Source organism: Xyrauchen texanus, chromosome 41 (genome assembly GCF_025860055.1).
Source record: "Xyrauchen texanus isolate HMW12.3.18 chromosome 41, RBS_HiC_50CHRs, whole genome shotgun sequence".
NCBI lineage: Eukaryota > Metazoa > Chordata > Actinopteri > Cypriniformes > Catostomidae > Xyrauchen > Xyrauchen texanus.
Genome location: NC_068316.1, coordinates 6408358 through 6423467, shown reverse-complemented (window position 1 = coordinate 6423467; position 15110 = coordinate 6408358). Strand labels below are relative to the sequence as shown.

Here is a 15110-nt window from a genome sequence, read left to right as displayed (position 1 = left end):
TAAGCTATAATTTATATTGAAATAATGCGTAGTTAGAGGTTTGTGTTTCTTTACATCATTGTGTGGATCTAATTGGGATTACATATTATACTTTAATATGTAAAGATATTTTAAACTGATTATGCAAAAAAACAACATTGGTATTGGATCGGCATCGGCTGAGAGAAAAAGTGGTATCGTGGCATCCCTAAATCTTACTATCCTCCACTGGATGGCAGTCCATTCACTCAAACTCCATGTTTTAGATAACCTCTGTTTAGAATTGTGAAAGCCAAAACAGACAAAAGGAAAAGAAGAGGACTCCGGCAACAACAACTCTCCCAAATATTGCACAATCTATTCGTCCTCCCACACACCCACGTTGCTCCTCTGATTTACAGGCATCTTTTAAACATCACCCTCGGTTTTTGCATTCTTTTTTGTGGCATTTTGCAGTTGGTGACTTTAATAGACACTGTAGCTTTGCGTTTGATTTAAAGATAAGCCAGTCTGAGACATTTCTGCTGAAGATTGTGGAAAGATGGCTGTTATTCTTCTCATCATGCTGGGCAGTGCTGGATTCTTTCTGGGCACCTCTGAGGCACAGAATGACTTCAGTGAACTTCCAGTAAACTTCAAGAAAGGTGTGGAACTGGCTCTCCAACAAGTGAACTCCCACACAGGAATCAAGAGCCATTTTCTCTTCTTCAAAAGTCTGGACAAGTCTGACCTTGATGTAAGTTTTCTGAATTAACTTTAAACAACATAAAATATGGTGGTCAATGATAGTTCACAGTTTCCATAGTCTAGAGGGATGGGCAGGGGTGTGATTATCCATTTTAGTTGTCAAATCAAATGATGTTGTACTTTAATATACTATGGATGGACCATATGAATATTTCATAACATGATCATTCTGTACTGTTCACTCTAGGGTGGGTTTGGTGTAAGTTATATCTACCATCACTTCAACCTTAAACCCACTAAATGCCCTAAAGGAACAACAGATGCCAATCCTACTAAATGTGCTTTCAGAAATGATAGAGTAAGTTGCTACAGAACCTAATAATGTATTTCACAGCTACACATCTTAATTTCATAAATATGATTATTGCTTGAGATGGCTACTTTTTCAAATACATGATGCCAAGCTCAAATGTACATTGACAGCCCTGTTATTTACATTTATTGTAGTCAGTGGTTTTAGTATGTTTTTTTCCTGCTTTTAAACATCTTAACCATTGGGCTTCATGCGTGTTTAATAAATCCATTTGTAATTGAATCATTATTCTGTCTGTATTTATTTGCAGCCTCTGATAGACTGTGGAATCTGCTATAAGATACATGTTGGAGTGATCCAGAACGAACCAAAGCCATATATAAACTGTGTATTCAGAACACAACTCACACAGGTCAATTGCTGTTTATTTAGCATTTTATATCTTTAGCTTTTATCGTATTTATTTTGTTTGTTTGGTTTTGGTTTCTTCTGTTAGAATTACGAGAGGCTTTTCTTAAAGCTTGTGTGAAATGCAAAAAAGAAAGCAAAGAAAGAAAGGAAAACTGAAATCAGGCACATTTGGATGAAATGGGAAAAGTTCCCATTTTTCATAAAACATGCGCTCTGGTGCATTATGCAACAATGGAATGTCATTTCCGGTAAATCAGATATCAGCCGCTGAGCAGTAAGTTTATGTCTGTTGACAAAAAGAAAACAGACACAATGTTGTAATTTAAAGGAATATTTTAGGTTCAATACAAGTTGAGCTCAATTGGCAGCATATGTGACATAATATTGATTACCACAAAAAAAAAATGTATTGATTTGTCCCTCCTTTATATATATATATAAAAGCAAAAATTTAGGTTACAGTAAGAAAAAGACAAAAAGAAAACTTTCTGGGAGTTCTGACTTTTTTCCATGGCCAAGACACTCAAGCTTTGTTTGTTGGAGTTAATACAACACTGCTGGTTTGCTGGATCATATTTAAAGTATGTTCTTAACCACTGACATGGAGGTCATTGACTGTGTGTTACTAATTGTGTGCTTTTCTTCATTTCAGGAATTAATGAACATGAGATTTGAACACTGCAACAATATGAGTTACGCGAACGGTACACCCTCCCTCCTGACAGTTAGCAAACCGTAAAAGAGGAAACTTATCTCCATGTTTTATTTGACTTTTTGCTAATATTTTATTGATTCTGTCAGACTACAGAGGTAACTTGGCACTGTGTATTATGCTCTCATAAGTAAACAATTGATAGATAGAAAACATTCTTCACTTCTGTACATTTAAAATGACTTTTAGTGGATATTGTGCACACGTTGAGAATCATCTAAATGATGCTGTTTATTTAACTTCAATTTTTCACTCTATAAAACTCTGGAATAGAGATTGTGAACTCTATAAATGTAACAAAAGTGCAAAAATCTGTGAACTCTTCGACAGTACTAATATAGATCCATATTTTGTGTGTTTGCACTTGTAATAGATTGTGACACTTTATATGTATTAAAATATGTTTTTGGATTGGACTTCAAACAAAGAGTTTATCAAATATTAAAAATGCACTTTGAGAGTTTTCATTTGGATTTCTTGAAATAACATCATCCAGCCTATAGGTTACTCCACCTCATGCATTTTATACTGTGTTAGACTTATACTGTTATATCATGTGTAAGTATTATAAACAGCCCTCAAAATGACATTTGTTTGAAAATATAAATTAAGAAAATGGTACTTTGGTGCTTAAATTAAAAATAGAGTCATGAATGCAATGTTTCCATAGCTAGAGACCCAATTGAAATGAATGTCGGAACCGAGAAGGCAGTAATGTTTCCAAATAGGACGAACAGAGTTTGTAGAAATGTCATAAATAAGGTTTGAAGAGTCCCATCAAGTGCTTGGTAGAAAGTTCACACACAATATGAATGATTAGCATTGCAAACTGAGGTAAGCATCTAAACATATTTCCCTAGATTGAAAATATGGGCGGCTGTGGATCAGTTGGCAGAACGGGTCGACCACTAATCGCAGGGTTGGTGGTTTGAATCCTGGCCCCACGACTCCACATGCCGAAGTGTCCTTGGGCAAGACACGGAACCTCAAGTTGCTCCCAATGGCAGGGTAGCACCTTGCATGGCAGCTCTGCCGCCATTGGTGTATGAATGTGTGTGTGAATGGGTGAATGAGTCACAGTGTAAAGCGCTTTGAATACCGTTAAGGTTAAAAAGGCGCTATATAAGTGCAGACCATTTAACATTTAAAATAGTGATTACAGGGTATGAAATTAAATCTTATTCTTTAGCACATGCCCCCACAGCTCTTTAATATGTTTGCATTTAATAAAGTAAAATTTTTCAATTTTGGATAGGACATTTTTATAATTGTGCTGTCTGCTAATACTCTCTAGAATGTGTATGAACAAAAGATTAGGACCCTTATGTATTATTTAAGTCAATTTTTACTATAAATTCTCCTCCTTGCCCAATAGGTGGCGATATGCACAAAGAATGCGAATCCCCAAAAACAATAGTAGAAAACGTGAAAGTGAAAGTGGAGATTTGTAGTAAAAAAAAGACTTAAATAATGATCTGTTTCTCACCCACACGTATGATATCGCTTCTGACGATTTGGATTTAACCACTGGAGTCGTTTGGATTACTTTTATGCTGCCTTTATATGCTTTTTGGACCTTCACATTTCTGGTCACCATTTGCTTGCATTATATGGACCCACAGAGCTGAGATATTCTATTAGAAATCTTCGTTTGTGTTCGGCATAACACAACTGGGATGGCATAGGAGTGAGTGCATTTTAGTCTTTGTTTATCCAATTGATTTGGGAAATATTGAATGAGCCTTCTACAGTGTTGAACAGTGTAAAAGCCAACATAATGTAATAGTGGATGTTCTCATTCTACAGTCATTACGGTCATCAAAGCCAACGCTCACTGTGTATATGTGTGTGTGTGTGTGTGTGTGTGTGTGTAGTGTGTGTGTGTATCCCTTTAAAACAGCAAACTACTGAAGGAGAGGGCGTTTGATTTTTAACAACTCTTTTACGCTTCACGTATGTCTGCAAATGACCAGATATCCTTTCTAATATGGAGAATATCTTGTAATGGATTCAATTGAACTTTAATATTATTCAGCCACACAGGAAACAGACGAGGACAGATATTACTACTATTTATATGCATGCAATCTAACTTTTTGAGACAAAAAGATACAATGTAGAAGATAATATGTCCATGAACAGCGGCGTGTTGAACATTGAGTCATTCTGTGTGGACATCCACTGAGCAGCGCGTCATTTCGACAATGTTTTGACGTGCTTTCTTCACAACGGCTGCGCAGTGTTTATGTGACCGGGGTGAATTGTCGGTTTTTGTGAAATATAATGACTATGTCAGTCCAGGAGAGGAACTCTGGCTCGGAGGACAAGGAGGAGGAGAGCGAGGATGAGAGTGAGATTGTGGAGGAGAGTCCGTGCGGTCGATGGCAGAAGAGAAAGGAACAGGTACATGAAACACATGACCGTCCGCGAGGATGCGTTCATCATTACTTGCTAGTGAATTGCCTACCTAGACAGCTCAGAATCAGACAGCATTTTTGGAACGCGCCTATGATGCCCCAAAAATGCTGTCTAGACTGCTCATTCTGGAGGGCTCACTGACACTATGATGTCCAATTTTATAGTCTTTGTAGACTGTTCAGTGTAATGTCCGAGTAGGCAGCTCATTATGTTGGCAGTTCACCATATGATATCCAGACATGCACCCTATGATGTCCAGAATCGCTATCTAGGTAGCCAGCGCACTTAGTGCCCAAAATGCTATTTCTACAGTAGGTAGGCAGCTCAAAATCTGTCTTTGTAGGGAGTTCACTGTGTAGGTTGATTACTGTGTAGGCAGCATACTGATTTTACTATGATGAAATTCTATCTTGGTATGCTGCTTACTATGATACCTAAGTAGGTAGCGCACTTTGATGTAAATAAAATAATTGCTATCTAGGTAGGCAGCTCATTGTGTAGGCAGCTTACTATGCTGCCCAAATTTGTTTTGTCTTTGTTGGCAGTTCATTATGTAGGCAGTTCAGCATATGCTGTTCATACATGCTCCCTATGATGTCCAGAATCGCTGTCTATGTAGCCTGAGCACTATTAGTACCCACAATGCTATATCTTGGTAGGGAGCTCACTGTGTAGGTAGATTACTGTGCAGGCAGCTTACTGGTTTCACTATAATGAAATTATGTCTTGGTATGCTGCTTATTATGATACTTAAGTAGGTAGCACACTTTGATGGAAAACATTTTTTGTCTAGGTTGGCAGCTCACTGTGATTCTCAGGTAGGCAGCTCATTGTGTAGGCAGCTACTCTGCTGCCCACAAATTTAGTCTTTGTAGGCAGTTCACTGTTTGTTTTCAGTTCACCATGCTGTCCAAAAATGCTCACTATGATGTCCAGAATTGCTGTCTATGTAGCTTCCCCTTTATAGTGTCCAAAAATGTCTAGGTAGGCAACTTATAATGTAGGCAGCTCACTATGTAGGCAGCTAACTGTGTGGGCAGCTAACTATGATTTCACTTTGATGAAATTCTGTCTTTGTATGCTGCTTCCTATGATACCTAAGTAGATAGCACACTTGAATTTAGGTTGTGTAGGTAGGAAGCTCACTGTTATGCTCATGTATGCAGCGCATTGTGTAAGAAGCTTAATGTGTTGGCAGCTTACTATGATTTCACTATGATGAAATTCTATCTTGTATGCTGCTTAATTTAATACTTAGTAACTCACTTTAATGTCCAAAAATGCTGTCTAGGTAGGCAGCATTATTTTGTCATTATATGACACACTAAAATATAAATAACACATTATATACTGTACATAAAACATACTGTACAGTAGACAGCTCACTATGTATATAGCTTGCAATGATGTCCAAAAATGCTGTCTATTAGATTCCTCACTATGTAGACAGCTTGCTATCATGCCCAAAAATGCTGTCAATTACACTGTAAATCCCAACTCGCTCACTCTACTTACATTTTTTGTGGATACGGCTTGCACATAAAACCTTTAGTTTAGTCCAGCACAGTAACATGATCGTTTTGAGTACACTTGACACAAATTTAGTTGTTGTTTCTACTCAAAGATTTTAAATGGTAAATGGTCTGCACTAATATAGGGCCTTTTTAACCTTAGCGGTATTCAAAGCACTTTACACTGCGTCTCATTCGCCCATTCACAAACCAATGAGAGCAGAGTTGCCATGCAAGGCGCTAGCCTGCCACTTGGGGTTCAGTGTCTTGCACAAGGACACTTCGGCATGTGTCGCAACCCTGCGATTAGCAGCCGCCCCACAACCTGAAGTGAACGAAATATTCATTTTATTGAGTAACAAAATCACTACATTAAAAACAATTAAAAAAAATTGTGTTCCGTAGACTGTTAATTATATGCTAAGTGCATAATGTATTTGTTTTTAATTGAACTTGAGCACATTAGGCTATATGTGCTTTATAAATCTTAGTACAGTTAACTCAAAAATGAATACCTGTTGACTTAACATAAAAAAATCTGTCAAACTAACATGATATGTGTTTTTGTATCAAGTGAACATAACATTTTTATGTTGTTTTGACATTTCTGACCATTTGTGTAGACTCTACTCTAAAAGTTTGTGTCATGGATGAGTTGGGATTTACAGTAACTCAATTTGTAGACAACTTACTATGTAGGCCAAAAATGCTGTATATTAGACAACTTACTAGGAATTACTGTGATGTGTCTTGGTATGCTGCTTGCTATGATACCTAGTAGGTATAGCTCACTTTAATGTTCAATAATGCTTTCTAGGTAGGCAGTTTACTTTGGTGGCAGCTCACTGTATATAATGCCTAAAAAATGCTTTTGAGGTACATTAGACACGACACTATGCTTGCTATGATAGCCAACAATGCTGTCTATTGGGCATGCTTCTATTTGAGCATTATTATCTCAGAATAAGAAGTCAATGTAAAAAATAGTTTTTGTTTTTTCGTGCTCTTTAGACATTAAAGTTAAAGTTGAGTGGACATAACAAGATAAGAACTTACTGAATGTTATCACAATCTCACACTTACTTATCATTTATATTGACTAGTGCATTAGGCAGACCCTCCCCTAATGGTATTTTCCCATTTGCTGGCAAATGGCTGGGTAAAGTATGACTATGAACAGCAACTTCTCTTTGGCATAGTATTGTGTTACTGTTTTCTCAAAAAGCACAATTAATGCTACTCATATATCTTTGCCTTGGTGGAAATACTTGTCTGGGTTTCTCCTGGCATTAGGCTTATATATTCATCAATTTTTATTTTAGTAATTACTCAGTACTTATTTTAAAGCCTGTTTATTTTTCTTTGACTCTGAATCACAGATGCAGGTAAAGATATCATGAATAAAGTAGGAAAACAATTTCCTTTTTCTAAAACACAGGCAAAAGCCTGTGGGCTCTCTTGGAAAGAGTTCTGCATTCTTTAGATTATAATTTTTTTGTTTTTGTTTTGAGTTTTGTTTTGTAGCGACAAGAGAAACCAAGGCATGACATGCAACTTGATTGATTAACCAACCATGAATATTGAAGTTATTATTACAATTACACTTACAGTTCCTTACAAAAGGCTGAATGACCTTACTTTACCCTACCCTACCCAATTCTACCCTTCTATAACCCTACTCGAGCACCCACAGACACCTTAGCCACTGTGTCAGACTTCATGAAGTTGCTTTTAAGTATTTAGATCAGTTATCTAAATAGTGTTTGGTTGACATCCACAATTATTAGAGGATCAAATTGCTGCACAATTCCACCATAGACAGTTTGCACCAAGTTCTACTGGTTTGATGCAAGAAGAGCGTAGCACTTAGATGTTATGATAGCACAGTATCCCTGTCTGCTTGAGTGATGCTTTCCCATTAGGTCACTTGGAACAGTAATCTCAGTCAAGGCCGTATACTTAGCATGATGATATCTGACTATGTTAGTATTGATTGTTCTTTTATGGCATTAAAGATGCAACATGTATGATAGAGCTTCAGAAGTATTACTGTACAAAGAGTTGACTTTCTAACTCATTTGGGATTTGTTTCAAACAGATGATTGCACTATTTCATCCATCGTTTTTTTTGCCATCAACTACATTTGTTTGAATGTGTCAAAAAAAGAAAGAAAGAGGAAAATGAATGTTTAGGCAATGTTTGAAGAATAACTCATGCATTTCCATACTGCAAAACAGAATGCTGCCTAAATTAGCAAATAATTTATATATATATTCAAATCTAGCGTACAGATAAGGTAAAACTCAAAAGAATATGTCATATGTTTGAGAGGTCATTTAATACTATTATACCTTATTATTATTTATAATAAATAAAAATCACATTTAATTATATTTACAGTACATATGGTAAACTTTAGACCATTTTGCCTTTTTAAATTGACATTTTCTTTTTCTGAAGCCTGCATGTTATTAAAAGGTATATTAGTAGTTATAGACCATGTTGTTTGTTTTTGGGAGCAATGTTTAATTCCTAGTGAAAGCCTATGTTTCACAATCTTGCCTATAAATGAGAGTGGATTTGGACATGAATGTTGTGGGGTCATGATCAGTCTGTAACAGGTGCACAAGATACTGTCACCAAGACTATGAGCTCAGATCCCTCTGGAGCGATCAGCTGAACAAGCAACCTCCTCGGGTTTGTGTTAATTAAAGTTACAGTCCACCATTTCCATTTCCCACTAATGGTATTGAAAACAGTGATTTAAATGCGTCTCCTCAGCATTCTCGGTCAATTACACAGAGCCATTCAGACTTAAAACTGCCGAAACACTCAACATAATTATAACTCTAGAAATTAGCTTTGAGAGTTACACCGATTAGCAACAACATAAACCACCTGGCTAATATTGTGTATGTCCCCCTCGTTCCACCAAGACAGCATGAACCCGCATCTCAGAATAGCATTCTGAGGTGCCAGATGGGCTGGGTTGAGTATTTCTGTAACTGCTGATCTCCTGGGATTTTCAAACACAACAGTCTCTAGAAGTTACTCCGAATGGTGCCAAAAACAAAAATCATTCCGTGTGTGGCAGTTCTGCGGACAGAAATGCTTTGTTGATGAGAGAAATCAACAGAGACTGGCCAGACTGGTTTGAACTGACAGTCTACGGTAACTCAGATAACCACTCTGTACAATTGTAGTGAGAAGAATATAATCTCAGAATGCACAACAATGCCATGTTGTGGCTGACCGTGTATATTGAAGCATTGCATTTCAAATTAAATTTGTGCACAAAGGGATGTGCAAGACTACATAATTTAAAATCTAATAGTCTGTGGTTTGCCTGTACAATTAATTAACCAATGAGTCATAAAGGAATAATTCACCTGAAAATGACATTTCTGTCATACTTTATAGGGGTTTGTAAAAATATGGATTTTCCGATGCATCGCGATTTTCATTTGAACAATCTCAATATCAATTCTTAAATCCCAAGAGCAGTCTTTTACTCTATGAGCAACAGTCCAGTGCAATGAGTGTGATCATTTTTAACCGAATTTCGCTGAATGCAACTGAAATGTGTATACATTTACATTTATGCATTTGGCAGACGCTTTTATCCAAAGCGACTTACAGTGCACTTACGGAGCAACCTGGAGTTAAGTGTCTTGCTCAAGGACACAATGGTGGTGGCCATGGGGATCGAACCAGTGACCTTCTGATTAACAGTTATGTGCTTTAGCCCACTACTCCACCACCGCTCACCGCTAGTTCGCAACTGTTTCGATTTCACTCACCTGTGAATGAATTGTGTAGTATAGTGGTGGAGTATTCAGCAAGATCCTTTAACTGCGTGTTGAGATTAAAAGTTGTTCTGTGTATGTGTGTCCAAAGAAGAGATCCACGCAACCGATTAATCAACGAATAATGTCTCTTTTAATACACTTTCTGTTCTTTACAGAAATAACAAAAAAATATGGAATTAAACAATAAACATGTAACAAAATATGATATATGTCATATTTAAAAAAACATGACCAGAATTATGAAAAATGAATCAAATATAATTAATAAGATTAATATTTTCAAACTGTACCCAGTTAGAAGGACCCCTGTATAATTAACAACATTAGATGGGAGATAATTTATTTCATTTGTAAGCTAAAAGGACATTGTAACTGAAATATACCCTTATGAATTGATATTGAATACTTTATTCACCATCATGTTGTTACAAACCGTATGGATTTCATTCTTATGTGGAACACAAAAGATGTTTTGATGAACATTGCAGACACGGTCCATCTCTTTCAATAGCAGTGGATAGTGCCTCACTTTAAGGTTTAAAAAGACCCAAACACTCGTGCATCAATTCTTCTGAAGCCATATGGTGTTTGTGAGAAACTACCAAGTCATTTTTCTGTGAAAATCTTGACATCTGTTGCATTTTTGTGAGCACATGAGAGAAGCTCATTTACAGTGTTTTGCATGTTCATGCTAGAATTCATGTTGTTAAGCATGTAAAACTATTGTTTGCCTTCAGAAGAACTGGAATATGACACATAAATCACATTGACTACTTTTATGATACTTTTGGGTATGACTTTTTTTCCAGGGATTTGGAAAATGTAATGTTACAAACACATTTACTGTATCTTTATTAAACTACGACCCCAATAAAACAGAAATAAAGTTACGAAATGGAAGTTTCGTGTTAGATAAGTGATGCTGATAAAACTGCATTTCAGGAAACAACAGTTGACTTTACTTTTCCCTCTGGTATTTCTGGGCAGATTAGCCTCTTGGAACTTTCTACTAAACCTAGTAAACTGGGAATTTTAGGCCTGGAGGGGCAAATGTTGAACATTCCATCCAAAAGGATTTTCACTAACACTCGAGAAACTGGCAGTTTATAAATGAAAGCTGATTTCCTCTTTTTCACTGGTCTGGTTTGGTAATACAGTGTGTAGCAATTAGTTTCTCTTTTTAGGGCTTTTGAAACAAAGATCTGTATTGCCAGAACATTTCAGTAGTAAGCCAAACCCAAATGCCTTTAATGAATGTTGTAATGGCCTCACATTACTTCTCACAACACATACTTGGTTGGCTGCAATGTATTTCTCAACACCTCTTTGTACAATGTAAACCCTGTCTTACCTTTTTTTGTCATACATTACAAATATTTTTTTAATTTGAAGGATCTCTTTTTCCTAGAATGTGTTTTCCTGAATTTCTAAGAAGGTTACACAACATTAGGCAGTCACACACAGATCTTTCAGACAGTTCTATGCCCATTTATGCTTATAAATAATAATTTAAGAAATTGATAAACCAATTGAGAAATCTATAAAATCTATATATCAACTATGGTCATGTATCTAAATAGATAATTACAATATAACCAATTAACAAATACAAATATTCATTTTAGCAATTGGTATATAAGTACAGTACATGCGTACAATAATAAAAAAAATAAAATAAATAATAATAATAAAAAAAATATATATATATATATATATATATATATACATTTTTTGGGGATTTATTTGCTAAATGATTGATAATTAAATTTTTAATGTATCTGTTTTTATTATCTTTATTTATTTAATTTTTTATTTATTTATTGCCCTCGTATCAATTTACAATTGGGCCAGGAGGCAGCACCCAGTATATAATTGAGAAATACAACAGATTGCAATAATAAATAAGCACTTTTTGTTTATTTATATGTATTGACTCCATATTCTCACAGAGTTGAGCATTGGTTGATGCCCTCTCTCTTTGAGTTTTAACAATACAGATTGATGGTCTTGTTTGGACAGGAGAAGTTTGAGTAAACAACACTCAAATCTTGATAACTATGATTATGTGCACACAGGCAGGAAGCTTGTATAGAAGAACATAAAACTTGACAACAGATTAGAACAAAAGCTTTGGGATAATCCTACCATCAAACGTGATAATCCACTCAGTGTTTCATTTTTACTGTTTTAATTTGTTACGTTTGTATGAAGAGAATTGCCTAAAACCAACCTGGTCTCATAGAATTACATCCAGTGAAATAAGCATTACAGCTGCTACAACGACAATGACATTTAATAATTTTCACACAAATCATGAGTAAAATGGCAGATTATCAGTTCATAAACTGATAATCCTGTTCTGTTTTTGTTTTTGTCCTCTTCTGATGTACACTTTTACTATAGTGCATGAATGGTCATTAATTTTCATTTACAAGCTTGTTCAAGCGTGATCAAATTGCACGGTAGCTCAACTTGCACTGGCAATGCAACGGACTAGGGTACAAGTCCTGAAGAGCATGCAAGTCCATAGTGTCATAGAAGCACTCTAAAATGATATGGTTGCTTCAGCAAATGTGTTTTTAATCTCACAATGGCTTTTTATGACACTAACATTTAGGTTTATGGTTTAGGGAGGGTGGTTTTGTTGATTCAAAACTTGATAGAGCATTATCCACAAAAATGTCTTCTGTTCGGGAGAAAATTTGAAACACTTTCAGCGCCACACAGTGGATATTTCACCTCAGAACTGCCGCAGTTCATGTAAGGAACCACCACGTAATATCATTTAGCAAAAATGTCACCACAGTCACATACATTTCACGAGATCATGCTGCCTAAAACCCCCTATTCTGAATGGTACCATTTGTATTTTTATTTATAATTTTTTTTATTTTCTTTTACATGAGGCTACATCCACACCAATACATTTTCGGTTGAAAACGCATTAATTTCGATACATTTTGGCCTTCTGCCCGCACTGAGATGGCGGTTTTGTCCTGCGAAAAACTGAGCTTTTACAAAAATCTCTCCCAAGTGGATACATTTGAAAACTCAGTCTTTGTGTTGTAGTGAGGGAAACAGAGATATCTGAAAAAGATGACGTATGTGACGCAGTCATGAAATCCAGTCAACCCAAAACAATCAAGATGGCGGCCCATGTTGTAGCGATGTTGTTGTGCCTGCTATCCGCTTTGATAGCGTTATTCAAGATAAATGTTACTTTGTAAAATTTACTCAATGCATTCCTTCAAAGGCGATCGGACGTTTACTCGGAATTGCTGTCTGGCGGTGGAACACGAGGAAAATTGCGTTTCAGCCCATACATGGAAATGACGCAGGGCCACGCTTCTTAAGTTAGTTTTTATTCCTCATGCACAGTAAGGGAATTTTTGAATTTGTAGACGTTTCAGTGTGCACGAGCAACTTTTAGAAAACGTTTGAAAACAGCAGTGCAAACGGAGAGTGTTTTAAAAATGAAAATATGTCCGGATTAGTGTGGGCATAGACTTATTTGTTTCCTTAGTCGCTTTTTAATACTTCACTATTGTTTCAGTGTTTTCAAATGAGAGATCAAGACAAACTAGTAAATATTTTACCAAATGTAAGTTCAGTGTTCGTTGCTTGCTAGCTTTGAAGGTCTCAAAAACACATACACAAAACAACATGTAGACTGACCTTTGAAGTATTACACAACGTTTCCAATAAAAACTACTCAATCATTTATTTCACATTCCAGCTGACCCAGGATTGTTATTCTGACTCAGTCAATTAATCATTTAATTACTTTATTTAATATTGATCATGTCATTTGCACAGTTGACATTGTTATGTGAATTTATGTTATTTATTTCCTGGTACTGTAGGTACAGTATAATGATTAGCTTCTTATTATAGCATATCCAACACCTGTACCTTTGGTGCAGTACACCAGAAATGAATTATTAGAACATTTTGATGTACCTGTGCTTGCATAAGGTGCTATCACAGCCCAAATTCACTTTCAACACTCTTCCAACTGAGAAAACAAATGCATGCCAACATGCCAGGTTGCTTTTTCTCCCAGGGTTTGCAAACACAAGTCTATTTCTGCAACTGTAGGCTCCTGGAACAAAAAAAGGTTTTGCTTGATTCAGAACAATTATTCTATTGTTTTCTCTCTCTTTTATCACATTACCAGGTGTTTTGAACTCTTGGTCTGTTAGAGCCTATTATTACTTGGTAAATTACAGTCACATTGGAGGTTTGTAACTTGCAGCATCCTCCGAGCATAACAAAGTGGACTACTGTGTTTTTAGTTTGTTAAAATAGAAGTAGAGAGAAAAGCTTTGGTTCCTCCTGCCATTAAAATGTGTATTTCTCATTTGAATTCTTATATCAAATAATGTATCTTATAATATCAAAACATTTTACAATGGTGAATGATTGGAAGGCAATGCAGTTTAATGTTTGCATTACATAAATAACTACTTTTAAAAACTAGTTCAATGGGTATGAGACCTGGGTACGAGTCTCGGAGAACACACAAATCGACATGTGAGCCAATAGCGTCATGGAAGCACCACAAAATGACGTGATTCAGCGATCGTGTTTTTCATCTCAGATTTGGTAGGTTTAAGGTTTAGGTAGATTTTGTTGATTTAAAATGTGATATAACATTTTTAAATGTACTTTTAGCACCACACATTGGATATACCACCTCGGAACTTCCGCAATAGGTATAAGAAACCACGTAATTTGTGCTGAGTGACTCCAGTCATGTGGGTTGAGTCACATTGGGTTAACCTGCCTCGTGGTCGCTATAATGTGGTTCTCGCTCTCGGTGGGGCATGTGGTGAGCTGTACGTGGATGCTGCGGAGAATAGCATGAATCCTCCACATATCTGCGGTAACGTGCTCAATAAGCCATGTGATAAGATGCGCGGAATGACTTTCTCAGACTCGGAGCAACTGAGATTCGTCCTCCGCCACCTGGATTGAGGGAATTGGGCATGCCAAATTAGGGAGAAAATGGGTGAAATATCCCCCCCAAAAAAACTCAAATAAAAAAACACGTAATATAATTTTTAACGACATAATAACAAATGTCTCCACTGTCACGTTATTACCATGAGATCAGGCTAGCCATTGGGAATGGGCACTTATGACTTGGGACATTAAGCAACTACCTAGAAGCCACCAAGGAATGCCCTAGCAACCACCCAGAACACCCTACCATCCACCCTGAAATGTACTAAAACCCACTCAGAACACCTTTACAAACATAGCAATT

General features: G+C 36.4%; 2 protein-coding genes across 2 annotated transcripts in view; both read left to right on the top strand.

Annotated features, from left to right (window-relative positions):
• The first annotated feature begins 283 nt into the window (after positions 1-283).
• zgc:195173 (uncharacterized protein LOC792613 homolog) lies at positions 284-2556 on the top strand. The gene is made up of 4 exons (XM_052114099.1): positions 284-715; positions 914-1024; positions 1290-1391; positions 2043-2556. The coding sequence occupies exons 1-4, from the start codon at positions 521-523 to the stop codon at positions 2127-2129; spliced, it is 495 nt and encodes a 164-aa protein (XP_051970059.1). The 5' UTR covers positions 284-520; the 3' UTR covers positions 2130-2556.
• A 1437-nt stretch (positions 2557-3993) lies between these two features.
• nrbp2b (nuclear receptor binding protein 2b) overlaps positions 3994-15110 on the top strand; it is a 33124-nt gene continuing 22007 nt past the window's right edge. Inside the window, exon 1 of the mRNA XM_052114125.1 lies at positions 3994-4505. Coding sequence (XP_051970085.1) covers positions 4386-4505 — 120 coding nt within the window. The 5' untranslated portion in view covers positions 3994-4385. The remainder of the gene's footprint in view (positions 4506-15110) is intronic.

What these genes read in the sequence shown, in the direction of transcription:
- zgc:195173 (XM_052114099.1), top strand. Translation starts at nt 521, where the DNA reads ATGGCTGTTATTCTTCTCATCATGCTGGGCAGTGCTGGATTCTTTCTG. An exon ending in TGGACAAGTCTGACCTTGAT is followed by an intron (nt 716 to 913) that starts GTAAGTTTTCTG and finishes TGTTCACTCTAG; the next exon opens with GGTGGGTTTGGTGTAAGTTA. An exon ending in TCAGAACACAACTCACACAG is followed by an intron (nt 1,392 to 2,042) that starts GTCAATTGCTGT and finishes TCTTCATTTCAG; the next exon opens with GAATTAATGAACATGAGATT.